Genomic DNA, 13448 nt, shown 5'->3' with positions numbered 1-13448 from the left:
AATTATAATTTGACTAAATCAGGATATCTAATCAAGTGATAAACTATACTAAAGTTGAATTAGTTGTTTCTTCGTAATATTTTTCTCACATGATTATAACATAGAAGATATTATCAGTTAATCACCCAACACTTGCGAAAACTATATCTCTTGAACCGTAACTCCGAATTTAGTGGTTCTCGAGCCCACGATCTCGTAGCGACGCGTAAATCATTATTATGCAGATTGTGCTTATGTTTGGTGTGATGTTAATTTTGCTTATACCATGTTTGTTTGTATGGTAACGATTAGCAGTGAGGTTACGAATCTTGAAGACCAAGCTGGTACCTGGGAATCTTGAGTCCAAGGCAAGTTGTGTCGTTGATCACTCCTTTTTACCTAATAATATTCGTGGTTAATCATTGTGACATGCTCAGGTTAATTTGATGGGACCTAATAGGTTTCCCTAGCATTGTTTATCCCTCACCTTGCAAGCAGATGAATTACTGGGTAGCTTTGCTATTGCTCTACATGGTTTCGGGAAACTAATGTTTCATTATGATCATGTTCCAATTATGTTGTTGTTTAATTATTGTTCATGATAAGATCATATTGTTAATTGGAACATGGAGAATCACCCACGAAAACAGTGGTACCACAAGGGTGGTATGGGACGCCCTTGGCTGACTAATTAGGAAAGCTAGTGGATGACTACCTTACCCGAAAGGGGCAAGGGCAGTAGGGGAGTGGTTGGTGTAGGGAGGTCCTGAGGTTGATTTTGCTGCGATGGTTGTCAGGCGAGTGATCCCTGCATTGGGACTTCTTAGAAACTGTAATGGGTTTTCTAAATATAGTGGAACTTTGTAAAGGCCTCGTAGTGTTGTCCTGTCTCGCTTCCTTGGTAGAGGTGTATGGGATTCATGACCCCTTGGCAGATGGGTAACATGACTTGTGGGTAAAAATGTGCAACCTCTGCAGAGTGTAAAACTGGTATATCAGCCGTGCTCACGGTCATGAGCGGCTCGGACCCTCACATGAGTAATTTATGGAACTAAACTTAATTTGTCATATGCATTGCATCGCGGGTGTTGTTACAAATTTTGATCTATTACTTATTTGGGTTGGTATCTACATACACTTAGTAACTGCTAATAAAATTTTGACCAATTTTAAAAGCAATGCTCAACTTTAACCATCCTCTTTGGTAAGTCTATACACTTCACATGAGCTCCCTCCTTTGGTGAGTTCATGCACATTATTCCCCACAACTTATTGAGCGATGAATGTATGTGAGCTCACCCTCACTGTCTCACACCCCCACAGGTCAAGAACAGGTATCGCAGGATGAGGCACATGGAGGATGCTGTGATGATTTCGTGAGAAGTCTAGGTCGTCGTCTCCTAGTCAACTTTGGGTTGCTAGATCGTTGTCTCCTTATGATGTAATTATTTATTTATTTTGTACAGAACTCCTATTATATAGTAATGATGTGACATTCGTTTTTGTACCATGATTCATCATATGTGTGAGACTTGGTTCTAGCACACTTGGTGATTATGTTCACTCTCGGGTCTTGGTGCCGCCGAAACTCGGGTGTGACATGCGTGGCGGGTCCCATCAGGCAGTCTCATGGTGAGGGTGCACGTGGCACAGCATTGCCTATCGTCATGATCATTGCGTCACCCTCCGCCATGCGTAGCATACAACTGGTGCGGCGTATTGTAGCGTCCCTCGCGGTATGCGAGTCACTATAGAGACTCCAGGACAAAGATCCCCCACAACCGGGTTTGACTGGCCCAACAAGGCAGCGTGTACATTTGGGATCGTACGTGGGGGCGTACATTTGTGTCGACAGCGACTTCCCGATGTGCCTTAGGTGTGCCACACGTATGCCAAGACGTGACCTGTGGATGATGCTTCTTGTTGTAGTTGACATGGGTCAGCAATACTGGATTGGGATCTCTGCCTCGCCAAGTTGCTCGATCAGGAGTTGGTCGGCCATTTCGCCTCGCTGCATTACTTGGCGGGGACCTGGTCGGTTACTCTGCCTCGCCGAGTTGCTTGGCGGGGACCTGTGGCTCCGCCTCGCATAGTTGTTCGACAGAGACTTGGTCGGTCGCTCTGCCTCGCATGGTTGCTCGACACAGGTTTGGTCGGCTAGTGGACCATATTTAAAGAGGCCATCGGCCTATTTCGGGTACTCGGTTCCTGAGTACTAGACAACCCTACCTTTGTAATGTGCAAAGTCTATTGTAATCATACAAACCCATATCAAGAATTTTAAGGATTTTGAATTTTTTACAACATGTGACTCTCTTGTCCAATAATTAAGGAGAACGAGGGGAATTAATTTTTGTGCATTAATTATTTATAAAAATATATGTCTTCATACTTTGCCATGATGTTTCTATGGCTATACACGAATTTCTGACAATGTTTCAAATTTATATGAAGTCATTTGCATTTGAATTTGAATTTTATACTCAAAATCTCTTTCTCATAAATTTTAAAGACACTTTGTCGGCAACTCGGCAAACCAGGCGTTGGCCCTCGGCAAAGAAGCTACTTTGTCGAGTGTTGCCAGGCCGACACTCGGCAAACCCGGCCATCCGTAGCGCATGTTCGTTTTGAGACTCAACCACCAAACCTTTGTGAGTATCGCACCCCATGCGCGTCCCCCACATATTGGACATGTGTTCCGCTAGTCCTAGCCTATGTCGGCAACACGGCCCGCTACGCCACGTCCTAAATCAAGTCACATCGCTCGTCTTTCACCACTCTCGGTACATCAGCACGAACCCACATGACCTTTACCTTCGTCGTCGACCACCGTCCCTGTGCTCCACACCTACACACCGTTATAGTTCGCCGAGATTTATTCGCCGAGTGTTTTCCAGGCTTTGCCGAGTTCTTTAGACACTCGGCAAAGCAACTGTTTTCGGTAGTGATTATAGTTGTTGCCCCCTGAATTGAACCAAACAACACCTATGACGATACACGTATACGCTTGGTTCGTTGCGTTGCGGAGGGTGCAGTGAATTTGCAAAGAAGAAGTTAGTTCCGCTTCTGATGTTATGGGGCGCTACAGATAACGTTTTGGTACCAGCTAGCCAAGTACTGTGCTAGTACTGCTAGCTAATAACAAGCAGGAGCAGCACAATCCACAATTAGATGGAGAAGATGATGCTGTTAATTAACCACAACATGTGCCGACGATGTTTACTAAGTAAAAGAAGAAAAATGGATGCACCATTATCATCGATGAGCTGAGTATTAAAATCGGTAGCAAAAGGGACATATGAACAGGTCCATAAAATACATACATTGTTATCACCGAGAGGATGCATGCAATCCAAATAGTTTCTTCTTTGCACGTATATATATATATATACACGCATAGACATACATAGACATACATAGAGCACGTACCATCTCCTATTCTCTCCTTATACAGGCTACTAGTTTCTTCTTTGCAGGTACGTAGGTATTTACTTTGTGTTAGTATCATATGCTCATGCATGCCATATATATGATACCGTTATGTTTTTAAAATAATGTGTTTGTTTACACTATGTCAGTTTTCCTTGATTATTGATGCTTGTTGGCAATTATAACAGTTTCAGAAGGACACTACCTGATTGATTGATGGAGGTCGTCAAGCTTGGTATAACGACCCAAACATGGCCTGATCTGGTTGGCTACCCCGTTGTAGATGCGGTTAATATTATCCGTCAAGATAATCCCAATATAACCAAAGTTCGAGTACTCCCTCCAGATGGGGTCCTGTCTCCACTCCAAGATGGTACCGTACGTGTTTGTATCTACAACGACATCGTCAATGGTCAGGCTGTTGTGGTTAACCCAACACCATATATTGGCTAGATTGTGCCACAATGCCAAGCCTTCAATTTTATTACGCCTTGATGGATTACGCACAAATTTGATTTGAATAATGCGAGCGAGTGTGATATCTAAAGTTACTTGCATGGCTGGTTTAAAATATGTACGTGTGTGATGGCTCTACTTGTACTTCAGTGATTGTGTTAATCAATATATTTAATAATAAATAACTATGTCTCGTGTTTATTATCGATTGTCTAGAGATGTGATTATATATTTTAGTCTTTTTTAAGGGCAATTATGTTATGGGAAATCTTGAAGGTCTACTTGTCACACTTATGGCAATGCTTCCCAATACTAGCAGTATCCACCATCCCTTCCTTCGATTAATGTTGCCACAACTTTCAATACAATCCACCCGTCAATGGACCACCGCTTTCGAGCACACGAGTAATAAACATGGACAAGGTACATATGCAATATATACTAACGAATAATTCCTTACTTACGGTCCAATGTTTGGCACTTTGATGCATTCCAATTTGAATAACGAGTATTATTTGGGCTTCTACCTTATAATTCACCAAGAGTTACATAAAAACCACATGAAAGTTAGTATCTGATAAAGTCTCCCAAAACTATACTTCATATATAATTATGCACCCTTGCTACCAAACCACCATGTCAAAACCCAAAAAGCAAGCACAATATTCATATGCGCGTTAAAAATCAATACACGATGGTACTGTCACACCCAGTTTTGGAAGGCAAACCGAATACGAACCATGTCTGTGTTAGGATCAGCAATTCATGTACACAACAATTACATAGAGCCGTGTCCGTGGAAATGACGGCGGTTTGCTTAATAAAGCCGCCGGTGGAAATGTTATTTCCACTGGCGGTTTGCTTAATAAAGCCGTCGGTGAAAATGATATTTTCACTGGCGGTTGCACTACAACCGCCAGTAAAAAGACTGATTTCCACTAGCACCTAGCACCAGCGGCACTAAAAATCGCTAGTGTAAATATCTCTAAGACCGCCAATATAGAGCTTCTGTGTACTAGTGCAATGTGACCACCAAATTTTTACAACAAGACTGATGTAAGCACCTACTCGCAAAAAGTACGTGCCTACCTACAAATAAGAAAGTAGTAGCATGTATATGTATCTCTAAGTATATATAAACACGTCGACTATTTGGTTTACATTGCATAATCTTGGTGATAATAATATATGTATTATTATACACACGGTGACAAATATTGATAGTCGTCAATGATACTGTTGCATAGTGGTTATCTAATAAATATTGGTTTCGATATAATAAATCAATGTGTTTTGATATAATCCACTATGTTACGTTGTTATACATGTGATTCTCATATGATTTCATGTATAGTGGAACATCTGGTTTTGTCCTTAAAACCGGGTGTGACTGTTTAGCGATGGTACTTACAACCACCATCTTTATAGGTTGCTAAAGGTCTTTATCGAACGTCTGTAGGATGCTGAAGGCGCATTTAGCAACCAACATAAAGTAGTTGTTAGTGTACCATCGTGTATTGATTTTTAACGCGCATATGAATATTGTGCAGTTGCACGCTGGAGCAGTATTACTTCAGTGATTGTGTTAATCAATATATTTAATAATAAATAATTATGTCTCGTGTTTATTATCGATTGTCTAGAGATGTGATTATATATTATAGTCTTTTTTAAGGGCAATTATGTTATGGGAAATCTTGAAGGTCTACTTGTCACACTTATGGCAAAGCTTCCCAATACTAATAGTATCCACCATCCCTTCCTTCGATTAATGTTGCCACAACTTTCAATACAATCCACCCGTCAATGGACCACGAGTAATAAAAATGGACAAGGTACATATGCAATATATACTAACGACTAATTCCTTAGTTACAGTCCAATGTTTGGCACTTTGATGCATTCCAATTTTAATAACGAGTATTATTTGGGCTTATATCATATAATTCACCAAGAGTTACATAAAAACCACATGAAAGTTAGTATTTGATAAAGTCTTCCAAAACTATACTCCATATATAATTATACACCCTTGCTACCAAACCGTAATGTCAAAACGCAAAAAGTAGGCACAATATTCATATGCGCCTTAAAAATCAATACACGCGGTACTGTCACACCCTGTTTTAGAAGGCAAACCTAATGTGAACCATGTACGTGGCAGGATCAGCAATTCATATACACAACAATTACATAGTTGGACATCATGACATAGTGCTCAAATAATAACAGAAAAGGGTATTAATTTGATTACATCATGATGTCTGAGACATCCACATAGTCTTTAACATAGATCAAAGTGCGAACATGAAACGTAGCAATACACGACATCCATAGGGAGCCGACTGGGGGTTTGCCGCTAACCCACGCCTAAAACTCATCATAGTCTCGGAACTACTGGAAATCCTCCACCACGACTTCATATTCTCTTGAGCAGTGGTTGCAATGTGGACAACCTGGTGTGTTGGTGTTTTAAGCAAGGGTGAGTACACATCAACGTACTCAGCAAAATGTCTCGTTTGGCTAAAGTGGACTAGCTGTATGTGGTGTAAAGCTTAGAGCAGTTGCTTTTAGTTGGTCAGGTAATTATACTAGAAGAGACCTAGGTTTTAGCATTAAACCCAAGTTATTAACCCAATGGCACTCCTTGCAAACGGAAAGAACATCGAAATCCATTATCATAATCACCACCATTAAAACCATTACTATCCTCATCATCATCTGTAATCATAATATCTCTAATCAAAGGAGCTCCCAAGGTTGCTCATAACCGTGAGCACGACTAATATATCAGTTTCTAACACTCTGCAGAGGTTGCACACTTCACCCATGAGTCGTGATCCCTCTTTGCCTCGGGTCGATCAAACCCTCAAACACTACCAAGGTGAGTCGGCAAGGTTTCACTGCGTAGCTTTTACAAAGATTCCCTGAGATGTAGCCCCCCGTTAGGTTTACTAAATGTATCACACTCCTCCCCAAGGGGCAAACCATCCATGGCAGAGCGAGCAGCATACGCCGAGCTTCATTGACGGCACGACGACGAAGCAAACGACACCTCAGTTCCTCTAATTAATTAGCTAAGAGAGTCCCATTCCACCCTCATGGTTGTACTATTTTCCCGGGTGGTCATCCAATGAACCAGTCCTTACGGAGAGGCACTCGAAAATCTGCTCGAGCCCCCTTAAATATCACAATGCCATCGTCATTTCCAAATGTAAACATCGTATCATAAATATTCTCATCATGTTCATTGATTAAAGTGATGCTCTAGCATAGAGCTAATCTGGAAATAATCCAACCCAAATAGGTGAACAAGGACAGGATAAACAAAAACTAGTAAATCCTTAGGTATAAATTATGTAAATGCGGGGAGATGAATTATAAACTGTGTAGGATATAGATAGGTCAGAGGACACTTGCCTTCACCAACCAGCTGCTGCTCAGGGTCTTCTTCTGCAACTTCTTCAGAATCCGCCAATGGACTGTTATCTATACGAGTTCAAACATACATTCCACATTCTTAACATAGAAAGGAACAAGACACCACACAATATAATAGAACAACTAAACTGACGCATGCGTAGGGTTCGCATTTACGACTATGCGAGAAAAGAAACTACGACAGTCGAAGCTACGGTCGAGAGATATAGCGATTACGTTAAGCAGCTATGGATTAAGATATTTCGAGAATGTTTGAGAATGTTTCGAGAAAGTTGTGACACACTATGTGTAAAAACCTAAGTCTCGCACACATGAAATCATAGAGTTTCAATGTAGACCAGCTAGCCTAATCCTCGAACTCACCACAGGCAGCTGACTGGGGGAGGTCACTAGCCTAATCCTCGAACTCGTCGAAGTCATGGAACTCCTGGAGACTCGTCTCGGCGTCTTCTTCTCTTGAAAATCCCCGAAGCTACAGTCGTGAAGTTATCTCGTTTACAGTAAACGAATATTAATTAGAATATTTAAGTCGACATACTCGCATTATTTGACATTTATTAAATGTAAATTAAAACTACTACTTAGTTTTGATTAATTTTCTATTCTAATAGTGTTGTCGAGTTAAACAAGTAATTAATTAATTAATTAACACGAGCGATTATAAGCGAAACAGTTTGATATCGCGCGTGGATAGCGCGTGACTCGCGAAAACGGCGTGGGGCAAGGCAAGCGACACGTGAAAATGGCACACAGGATACGCTCGAATGACGCGTGACGATGCACGACACTGCGTGTAACAGCACGTGGACGGCACGCGAAACAACATATGCAACACCAAGCGAACAACGTGCGAACGACACGTCCGAACGACGCACGCACACACTCGACTTAGCACGCGGACGACGCACGAAATATTGCGCGTGACTAGCGCACAGACAGTGCGACGACGCGTGATACTCGCTAACAGATAACGCGACTATACTAAACAAGTATTAAATGAAAATCGTTTAAGTTGGTATTAATCAAGTTAATATTTATTTATAAAAGCGCGAGTTAAAAACTATAAATAGTTTTAATTAGAAGGCCATTTTTAATAAGTATCAAATGAACAACTAATTAAATAATTAACACTTGTGACATGATAAAATAACATAACTAATATGAAATCGACGTTGTTACGAAGTTGACATTACTGAAATGAGTCGAAATAGGTTTATGACGTATTATACATTGAATGACTAACAATTCACGGTTAAAAAACGACGCGACATGAGAATACTACTAAATTGTGTCGTATTTATACTAAACAAATATTAAATGCAACACTTAAGTTAGCATAACCACAATAACAAGTATTTACAATCACATAATTGAAATTATAAATTTGGTTTGATTGAACTGTTATTTTAAATAATCGACACTAAACAAGTAATTAATTATTTAACCTGAACGATGTTGGGAAATGATTTTATTAAAGCGCGTGAATAACGACTAGTGTGAATGATGACACGCACGGATAGCATGTGAATTAGCACCTGCGAAACAGCATGCGCGAAACAGCACGTGCGACGCACGCTACAGCACGCAAATAACATGCGGACCGGACGTGCGGCGTGAGTGCACGAACATGGAAATGGATGACGACTACGCGCACGACATGTGCGGAACGGCGCGCGAACGACGCTCGACGACACGTGACTTGCGCGTAAGTCAGACGTGTTGCGCGTGGCGCGAATCGCACGACAGGGAGGGTGCGACGGGGCTATGCGCAAGGGGTAGACGAAGGGTAGATCGTGGTAGACGAAGCTCACCTCACGATGATGGCGGACGTCGAGATGAGCTCGCGGCGAGGTTGCTGCTACGCCAGGGCCATGCAAGGGTCGAGCCGGGGTTGCCGCGGGCAAGCCATGTCGGCTACCGCGCAGGTTGCGCCCGGCGAGCCGTGCCGGGGCCACCACTCCGGCTGTCGCACAGGCTACCGTGAGTACGCGCTGCGGGGCAGGAGCCTAAACCGCGGGCGAGAAGGGACGGGCAGTTTTGGCTCAGCGACGCCTGCTGAAACAAACCAACAGTAGAAGAAGATGTGGGAGAGGAAGACGAGGACGAACCATATAGGAGAAAATAGGAAAGATGCAGCTCGGCGGGCGGTTGGATGAGGAAGAGAAATAGTAGGTGACAATGTTGACAAGCAAGTGGGACCGGGTGCAGGCGCGCGTCCGCGTGATGTGCACGACATGGGCATGGCTTGAGGTGGGGCGTGCGACTAGGGAGCGCGGGGTGCGCGTTGGGCGCTACGGCGAAGGCCAAACGGTGACCAGTTCTGTGAGTGGAGAGCGAATGAAAGGAATGACTGGAAAAGAGGAATAGTTGTCGTGGGGCCCACCTGTAAGAATGAGAGAGGGAGGGGAAATGAGAACGTTGGTTCAGGGAGATGGACAGAACGGTCGTTTCTTTTTTTGGATTTCTTTTATTCTTTTTTCTATTTCTCTTCTTTTCGTATATATAGGCATAGTACATATATATATATTCATTTTAGATCAAGCCCAAAATAATTTAAATAAAATTAAATGTGATAGCATACAAAACTTTGCTTCATTTCATGCAGCACGCAAAGCTTCTCTAGGGTTTAATTCAGTAGGCTTACGCAAATATATAACAAAATAATATTTTTTAGAAAAAGAAAAGAAAAGCAAGGAAAATAGAGGGTAACACCTAAATTTGGTGAATATTAGAAAAAAAAATTATACCAAAAAATTTAGGGTGTTACAGCAAATATGCAGAAGCATGTGTACACCCTCTTTTTTGTTTAGGTATATAACACTGGATTAGATATGATTTATAACTATATCGTTGATTTTCTTGTAGTTGGCGTCACATGGTGGGCACTTGCCATCGTTGCTTCTGGACGAGACCTTCGCCTAGAAGAGCTTTGGCAGAGAAAAATAATCTTCAATATCACTTTGCCGATGGTGTCTTTGTCTTGAGGACCTTCGGTGGAGAAGAAGACCCCCAACAAGCAAAAACAAATAAAAAGCGGGTATACTATTCACTTTGCTGAGTGTAACACTCAGCAAAGAGGTAGTTTGCCGAGTGTCAAGGTCATAGCACTCGGCAAAAGAAGACAAACCTGTGCACCGGTAAAGCCTCTTTACCGAGTGCTGTCGCCTTGGCACTCGGCAAAGAAGGAACCTTTGCGGAGTGTCTCCTAGTGAACTCGGCAAAGGTACTAACAATGGGGCCCACTAGCGATCTCTGCCGAGTGCTAGTCCGGCTGTGATACCCGGTTTGCAAAGAGGAGAAGTGGAGGTTATTCTTTTTGTTCTTTTTCCTCATTCGGGTGATGCGCTTTGGGAATTTGGAATTTGTGGAAAACATTCACCTATAAGACAGTAGAATTTCTTTGGTTAGTTGCTTGCAACGGGGTCGGGAACTGTCACGTGGGCGAGTTGGGCCTTGAACCTTGATCCGGCCCATTAGTCTCCCATTAACCCTAGCCGCCCTCCCCCAAATTCCCCCCCCCCCTTTGTGCAGCCGCCTCCCCCCCATTTCCCCTAGGCCTTGGCCGCCGCCCCCCTCCCATATCTCATCTTCTTCCTCCCCAAAACCCTAGCCCCCCCCCCATTTTCTCCCCCCTCCTCCAAGGTACAGCCCTCCTGCGTGGTTCTCCGTTGTGTGGCTGTGATCTCAATTGGAGTTTGGAGGGAGGAAGAAAGAAGGTGGAAGGGAAGATCCCAAGGTGAATTTGTGATTAACTTTTGTTGTTTTTGTGCTGCAATCAATTTGATTATGTGTTTATCTATGCGAATCGGTAGAGGTGCTGTCCATGAATTTTGTGAGTGGGTGAACAGCAGTAGTTCTAGGGATTTCTGGGAATTTTCGTGGGTTAATTAGTGATAACCAGTATGATAGTCGTGTAGGGCTTTGTCTTATCTTTCCAATGAGTAGTTATGCGCTTGATTTGGAATTATATTTTAAAAGTTATCGCTGTTTGAATCTGGGTATGTTGCTGTCCAAAAAACAGATTTTTCAGGTGGGTGAACAGCAGTAGTATTAGCAGTTTCTGGTAATTTTTCGTTGGTAATTAGTGATAACCAGTATGATAATCATGTAGGGCTTTGTCTTATCTTTCCAATGAGTACTTATGCGCTTGATTTGGAATTATATTTTAAAAGTTATCGCTGTTTGAATCCGGGTATGTTGCTGTCCAAAAAACAGATTTTTTAGGTGGGTGGACAGCAGTAGTATTAGCAGTGTCTGGGAATTTTTCGTTGGTAATTAGTGTTAACCAGTATGATAATCATGTAGGGCTTTGTCTTATCTTTCCAATGAGTACTTATGCGCTTGATTTGGAATTATATTTTAAAAGTTATCGCTGTTTGAATCCGGGTATGTCGCTGTCCAAAAGAGAAAAAAAACAGATTACAGGGTTTATCTTGTGGGCTGTTTTGGGCTAATTAGATGTTGGAATTTTATTATAAATTGTATACAAAACTCGTGGGGAATTTTATGTAGATTCCTCTGGAGTTTTTGTTTGTTACCACTGCTGTCATAATTTTAAAGTTATGAAGTTATTAAGCAGCGCCGTTGCAGTTTGGTGGGTGTGGGGAGAGATGTTACCCGCGGCGGGGTTTGAGATTGTGAGTAGGTGCGGCGTCGTTTATAAGCCTGATTGTGTGAAATTGGTGCACTAAGTTGTGTGTCAAAAACAGGTGGTGGACTTTCGGATCGTACTTAGGGATTTGCCCAAACTTCCGGTGAAGGCAAGTAAAACAGTGATGGTTATTCCGCTTGTTAATTGAAGAGTCTTATACTTGATTATGTTTGTGCTATTTGTGTTCGTATTCATATTCCTAATTGAGTACCGTTGTTTGAAATTATTCATGTTTATTTATTATACATGTGGAGGTTGTGGTTTGATCATGTTACCATGTGGTTTATTATGTGAAATGGGTGGAAGTATATGTCTAGCACATTTTATTTGGGAAGAACTCATGTTGTTGACATGCATAATGCATTCATCATCCATTGCATTGAAGTTTCGTCGCGATCTTATGGTCCGACCGTACCGGTACAATGAGCATCATATGTTGCCCGAGAAGGGGTATGATGCAACTTCATATCCTTAGAGGTATGAAGGTAGAAGTCATACTGCATCTGTAGCCATGTGCATTCATGGGGAAGTGTGGAACCTATTATGGTGATGAGGATGATGTGGATCTTTACTTTGTGATTCATCTTGGTATTAAGTAATTGATAACTTGCTTACTTGCTGCAAATTAATATTTAAGAAAGAAGTTGTGAACCACGTGGTTGCTTATGCACGATTGGTTTACATTGTCCAACTGTTGTTTGCTCTTTTACTTGCTGAGATGTGTCATCTCATTCTTGCATTGTCTGATGCAGGCACCTGATCTTTGCTTTGGGAAAGAAGGGACATAGCAGCACGGCCACCACACCTTTAAATAAAGGAACCACTGCTTAATAATGATGTTTATGAGGGAGGTTTGAAAGTCGCCTAGAGGGGGGGTGAATAGGGCGAAACTGAAATTTACAAAGTTAATCACAACTACAAGCCGGGTTAGCGTTAGAAATATAATCAAGTCCGCGAGAGAGGGTGCAAAACAAATCGCAAGCAAATAAAGAGTGTGACACGCGGATTTGTTTTACCGAGGTTCGGTTCTCGCAAACCTACTCCCCGTTGAGGTGGTCACAAAGACCGGGTCTCTTTCAACCCTTTCCCTTTCTCAAACGGTCCCTCGGACCGAGTGAGCTTCTTCTTCTCAATCAAACGGGAACAAAACTTCCCCGCAAGGGCCACCACACAATTGGTGCCTCTTGCCTTGGTTACAATTGAGTTGATCGCAAGAAAGAATCAAAGAAGAAAGCAATCCAAGCACAAGAGCTTGAAAGAACACAAGCAAATCTCTCTCACTAATCACTAAGGCGTTGTGTGGAATTTGGAGAGGATTTGATCACTTGGGTGTGTCTAGAATTGAATGCTAGAGCTCTTGTAAGTGGTTGAAGTAGGAAAACTTGGATGTCTTGAATGTGGGGTGGTTGGGGGTATTTATAACCCCAACCACCAAAACTAGCCGTTTGGTGGGGCTGTCTGTCGCATGGTGCACCGGACAGTCCGGTGCACA

At 42.3% G+C, this 13448-nt stretch overlaps 1 protein-coding gene across 1 annotated transcript; it reads left to right on the top strand.

The window, feature by feature from the left end:
- Positions 1 to 3624: 3624 nt before the first annotated feature.
- Positions 3625 to 3861, top strand: LOC118477014 (uncharacterized). Its single transcript, XM_035967527.1, has one exon. It carries the CDS (start codon positions 3625 to 3627, stop codon positions 3859 to 3861), a length of 237 nt encoding a protein of 78 aa, XP_035823420.1.
- Positions 3862 to 13448: the final 9587 nt, after the last annotated feature.

Source organism: Zea mays, chromosome 4 (assembly GCF_902167145.1).
Source record: "Zea mays cultivar B73 chromosome 4, Zm-B73-REFERENCE-NAM-5.0, whole genome shotgun sequence".
In the NCBI taxonomy this organism is placed as follows: Eukaryota; Viridiplantae; Streptophyta; class Magnoliopsida; order Poales; family Poaceae; genus Zea; species Zea mays.
The sequence above is the reverse complement of the archived record's forward strand: the minus strand, read 5'-3'. Positions and strand labels throughout refer to the sequence as shown.